Below are 6,103 nucleotides of genomic sequence, written 5' to 3'. Positions count from 1 at the left end.
TAGATTACCGAGTCGGGAAACTTGGTAGTGACGGGGCGAATAAGAGAAATTGAAAATCCAGCAATTCCAAATATTCACGAACCATATAATAATTCGGAATTTCCAATGTTATCTAAGAAAGACTTYTACAAAGAGCTTAGGCTGAGAGGATATCACTATAATGGTGCTTTCCGCGCAGTGACACTAGCGCGTGGAGATGGTTTATWTGGAAAAGTAGAATGGAAATATAATTGGGTAACATTTATGGATGCCATGTTACAAATTGAAATTTTGGGAACTGATTCACGTACCTTGCTTATACCAACAAAAATACGGAAATTAAGGATTAATGGCACTCACCATTTTGACCTCATGACTAAAATGGACCCTGAAAAYAGAGTTTTTGATGTTTACGTTGAGCCTAAATATGATCGCATTGTTGCCGGTGGTATTGAACTAATTGGACTACATGCTAGCCCAGTTCAAAGACGTAAAGCTCCCGGAATACCTGTGCTCGAAAGATATCATTTTGTTTCACATTTTCCATCACCAACTCTGGATATAACAGAAGCAGTTCGCATGTGCGTCCAGTTAGCCCTTGAAAATACTCCAGTATTAAAACTAAAAATTGTGGAAGTAGGCGCGAAGAATAAAGAACCGGTCGTAACGAAATTTGTAGAGGCAGTTGAAGATTTACCATTGGTAACAGGGGATTTTCTGCTCTTCACAGATCAACAAGTTGATGATATARCCGGTGTTCATATAGAAAATGCAAAKTTCGTCAAWCAAACCAACTGCCATTTYATAATTGCCAATGGTCTAAGCCATGAGGAAAACGTTACAACAGTAAAAGCAGCATATAAAWGTTTGGTTGAAAAAGGCTTTTTAGTTACGAGAGAAAACAAATTCAAGCCTACTCATAGTGCAACAACTTTTGAAAATTTCAATTTAATAGCAAATATCCGTTTGTGTGGTGATGAGCAACTGTTATTATTGCAAAAGGTTGGAAAAAAACCGACATTGGAGCCGTTAGTTATACAAATTTCTGAAGAAGATAATGAATTTGAATGGATTACCCATATTCAAACATGTCTTTCTAACAAAACACCRGTTGTTCTRTATTCCTTYAACCAAAACTCAAATGGTATTATTGGACTTGTGAACTGCTTACGTAAGGAGCCAGATGGAAATCTAATTTCGTGCTTTTATATTGACGATAATAATGCACCTGCTTTTGATTTGGCAAATWCGTTTTATAACAGCCAATACGCCYTAGGATTTGCCATTAATGTATATTATCAGGTATTTATTTTTCTCAAAAAAAAAATCGTATATGTATTTCATRAATATTTATTGAAAATAGGGTCAATGGGGTTCTTATAGACATTTACAGTTGTTGTGTCACGAATCTTCACAACCAAGATCTGATCATATTTACGGAAACGTTATGCAACGGGGTGATTTATCCACTTTAYGCTGGTTGGAAGGGCCTTTGGACATTAATAAATGCTCTGTTCGAATTGTGTATTCATCGCTTAACTTCAGAGACGTTATGCTAGCAACTGGTCGATTAGCAATTGAATTGTACGGTAGTAGTCGTCTTGCTCAGTTATGTGTATTAGGCTTAGAATTCTCTGGMATAAATACAAAGACCGGTAGACGTGTCATGAGCATGGTAGCAAAAGCTGGTGTTGCATCGTATAACGAAAGGCCGTCGAAATTCATATGGAATGTTCCAGATAACTGGACTCTCCAAGAAGCTGCTACCGTACCAGTTGTCTATATTACGGTATACTATGCGTTTTTTATGACCGCAGATATACGAAAAGGAAAAAGTATACTTATTCATGCCGGAACTGGTGGAATAGGCCTTGCAGCTATAAGAGTCGCCTTGGCATACAATCTTGAAGTATTCACAACTTGCAGTACAGAACTAAAGAAACAATTTTTGTTAAAAACATTCCCAAAGTTAAAAGGTAATTGCTAAACTATATCAAATGAAAAAAAAGTACTGAAAATGTTGATACAAATTTAGAAAGTCACATTGGCAATTCCCGAGATACATCCTTTGAAACTATGATACAACATGAAACCAATGGCAAGGGCGTTGATTTTGTACTAAACTCTCTAGCTGAAGATAAATTATTGGCGTCAGTGCGCTGCTTGGGGCATGGTGGACATTTCTTAGAAATTGGAAAGTTTGATATGTCAAATGACACCAAACTTGGGATGAGCTGTTTCCTCAAAGAGATAACGTTCCATGCTGTTCTGGCCGACAGACTAGAATTTGCTTCAGATGAGGATATTGAAGTGAGTTTAAATTCATTGCAATACATTCGTTCTTAAACATGTGAATATTTATGTTTGCAGTATTTAAAACATATGGTGGATGTTGACATTGAAAAAGGAATTATTCAACCCCTTCCATGTACGATTTTTCCTGCACATGAAATTGAGCAAGCGTTTAGGCATCTCATAGGAGGAAAACATATTGGAAAGGTTTTAATTCAAGTCCGAGAGAGTCCCGAATCGGAACTAACTCTGCCAGTGAAAGTCTTAAAGCAGATTTACTTTAAACCGGACGTTAGCTATATAATACCGGGTGGTTTAGGTGGTTTTGGCTTAGAGTTGGCTGATTGGATGGTAACACGAGGCGCACGTAAATTGATTCTGAGTTCCAGTCGGGGTATATCGAAAGACTATCAAGCTTACAGAATAGCGTATGTTACCACTTGATTTATATTTATCTACTGTTATTTTAATTCTAATATTTAATTTTTTTCCTTTTTCAGATTATGGGAGAGCTACGGTTGTAAAGTCATTGTTAGCACTTTTGATATTAGCACGATTGAGGGCTGTGTAGCTCTCCTTAATCTTGCTGAAAATGTAGGACCTGTTGCTGGAATTTTCAATTTAGCTGTCGTTTTGAGAGACGGAATATTTACAAACCAAACCAAGGAAAAGTTTTTAGAAAGCTTAGCTCCGAAAGCAATAGCAACAAAAAATTTAGACCAACTATCTAGATTACATTGTCCGCATCTGGAATATTTTGTTGTATTTTCGAGTGTTTCATGCGGACGTGGCAACGCTGGACAATCTAATTACGGAATGGCTAATTCAATCATGGAACGAATAGTTGAAAGTCGTGTTAAAGATGGTTATCCCGGTAAAGCAATTCAATGGGGAGCGGTTGGTGAAGTTGGTTTAGTTGCAGACATGGCTGAAGATAAAATTGACATGGAAATTGGCGGAACTCTGCAGCAACGCATTTCATCTTGCTTATATGAGCTGGACACATTGTTATCTACCTCAGATCCAGTAGTTTCTAGTATGGTAGTAGCTGAAAAACGTTCCGGCCGCTTAGGTAATGAGAGCATTCTTGATACAATCATGAATATYATGGGCATACGAGATTTAAAATCAATTTCATTGGGAACCACACTTTCTGAAATGGGAATGGACTCCCTCATGGCTGTCGAAATAAAACAAACTTTGGAGAGAGATTTCGATCTTATATTAACAGCACAAGATTTACGTGCCCTTACATTCCAAAAACTGCAAGAATATGCAGATGCCCGGGACAGAGAGAGTACGGACGCTGTTAAAATGATATTTGCTTCAGACACTAATCTTTTAGGAATGGAAATCTTATTAAGAAATTTGGGCGACGAAACACGTTGTAATGAAGTTATGATACCTCTTAAGACAGCGGCAGATGCTACAAAGCAGTCTATGCCACCAAACATTATAATACCAGGTCTAGAGGGTACAGCAGGCCAAGCTTGGTATAATATTGGATCATACATAAAAAATAATACAAATGTTTTACAACTGCACAAATTTGGTGAATGTACCACAGTTAAGGAAGTTGCCGAAGCATGTTTTGAAGTATGGAAATATTCATTATTCTGTGATAAAGTTATTAATAAAATTCCTATGTTTTACTATTTTCAGGACGTTAAAGCAGAATTAAAATCTACAGAACCGTTTTATATCATTGGATATTCATATGGRTCATTTATTGCACTAAAATTAGTTGCAATGCTTGAAAAGGCTGGTTTTCGAGGACAACTCTTGCTCATCGACGGATCGCCACATTTCCTTAAAAAGTTAACCCTAGCACACCTTGGAGAAGACTTCAATGATAATGATTTGTATAATTTACTCCTTTCAAGTATTGTGAAACAAATATTTCCAGAAGAAACCCAAGAATTAGTGGCTTTAGAATTTAATGAGCGGGAAGAACTAACAAACAAAATGCTCAAATTTGTGGAATATGTAAAAAAGCAAGATTTATATAGCGAAGAATATGCAAMAAMAMYKGTKCATGCAATGTTTCGACGTATACGAATGGCTGCAAATTAYGATCTAAATACTAGTGATATACTTRCAACACCCATAGTTTTAATAAGGCCAGCAGAAGTATCTTTACAAGACATAGAAGAGGATTATTGTCTATCAAAAATTACAAAAGGAAAAATCGTTTTAAAAGTTATTGAAGGAAACCATACATCAATGTTGGATAATCCATTGCTTCCACAATTAATTAATGAAATGGATCCCTCGCTTCAAGAAGATAAAAATTTTGAAGAGTACATACGCGATGTTAAGCCAATTACACCTGTAGTCTAAAAACATCCGTATTCATTATGTTGTTGCATACATATATAATAAGATGTACATTTTTTGCTCATAATAAATAGTTACGATGCCCTTTACATTAAAACTACATATACATACCGTACTTTTAGAAAAATTGTATGTGGGAATAAGGTATAAGAAACCAATTGCTTTTGTTGATCTCTGGGACTAACACTATTAAAGGATAGAGAATGTTATGTAACGAACTAAAGTAAGTAATAAGTTTGTAAGTATTTCATACATTTCAAGGTTGCTTTGAGAGTTTTACAAAATGTAGTTCAATTGTGTTATTGAGGTAGTTGGGGTGTGTTCGTTGTGCAATTACTGTTACCTTTGATGAAAAAGCATCACGTTGTACACTAAAATTCTGGCAACACTGTCAAAGTCACACGTTCTTTCTACAAATTGTTACGCAATCTGTTGTGTATCACTAGCGTTACAAGTGGAACATAAACATTAGGGATAAAGGAATCCCCAACTTATTCCAGTGTTAGAGCGCCGCAAAATTAGAGTTTTTGATAACATTTTCCTTTATGGACATTGGACAAAATAATTACTTTTGGGCATTTAAATAAAAAGAACCAAGAATTATTTTGTATGGAAAATTAATATCATCAAATACATTAAAATTTCATTGTTTTACATTTTTTATTAGTGTTCCTGAACGATGAAACAAATCCCTCCGTTAACATACATATCTTTTTGGTAAGAGTTCAATTTGGCCATCCCTCGTTTCCAATTGCTAAACGTCAAAACATCCAGAACTTTGACAGTTGATACAATTGCTAAACTTCAAAACTACCTGAACTTTGACAGTTGACCGAGTTCAGGAGGGTTTGACCTTTAGCAATTGCTCTCTTACTTCCAATGCGAGATGAGTTGAATATCTCTTTATCTCTGATAAACATTTTGGATGCGCGATAAGATGGAGGAATTGTAAGTGAATATTCTATTAAATACTAATTTTATGTTTGATATAATGTATTAATGTAATAAAAAATGTCATCAGGGCATAATTCAATACTTCTGAAAAGCCAGAGAGCCTTTGCATATTTGTGGATTGATGCGTCAACTGAGTGAATTCCAAGAATTCGTTTCAGATCGTGAAWATGTGTTTTGGAAACGCTGGATTTGTGCTTGGGCAGACCATATGTCCAAACTATTTTGAGAACTTGCCTATAATCAAGAGTTTCATTATGTGTGGATAGGACAGAGTTTCTACCCAATAGCCATTACATATTTCTGAATTTTATTTCTAATTCCTCTTTTTTCTTTTTAATATGTATATTCCATCTAAATTTTGTGTCCAGCCCAACAGCGCAGCAGAATCGGTAATAAATAGGTTTCTATTGTCGAACAAGCAGTGCATTGAAACGGTTGCGCCGCAATAGTACATCAGATTTCGCAACACATTAGTCGGAGATAGTTCATGTTGTCAAGCGAAATATTGGACAGACAGCGAGCATTCGCGTTACTAACAAGT

At 35.8% G+C, this 6,103-nt stretch overlaps 1 protein-coding gene across 1 annotated transcript in view; it reads left to right on the top strand.

Annotated features, from left to right (window-relative positions):
- Positions 1–4,710, top strand: part of LOC108975963 (fatty acid synthase) — a 10,478-nt gene extending 5,768 nt beyond the window's left edge. The window contains 6 exon segments of the mRNA XM_018944821.1: positions 4–1,281; positions 1,343–1,955; positions 2,015–2,289; positions 2,350–2,699; positions 2,772–3,867; positions 3,934–4,710. Of these exon segments, the coding sequence (XP_018800366.1) occupies positions 4–1,281; positions 1,343–1,955; positions 2,015–2,289; positions 2,350–2,699; positions 2,772–3,867; positions 3,934–4,611 (4,290 nt within the window). The 3' untranslated portion in view covers positions 4,612–4,710.
- The last annotated feature ends 1,393 nt before the right edge of the window (positions 4,711–6,103 follow it).

Source organism: Bactrocera latifrons, unplaced genomic scaffold (genome assembly GCF_001853355.1).
Source record: "Bactrocera latifrons isolate USDA-ARS-PBARC rearing strain unplaced genomic scaffold, ASM185335v1 scaffold_702, whole genome shotgun sequence".
NCBI lineage: Eukaryota > Metazoa > Arthropoda > Insecta > Diptera > Tephritidae > Bactrocera > Bactrocera latifrons.
The sequence above is the reverse complement of the archived record's forward strand: the minus strand, read 5'-3'. Positions and strand labels throughout refer to the sequence as shown.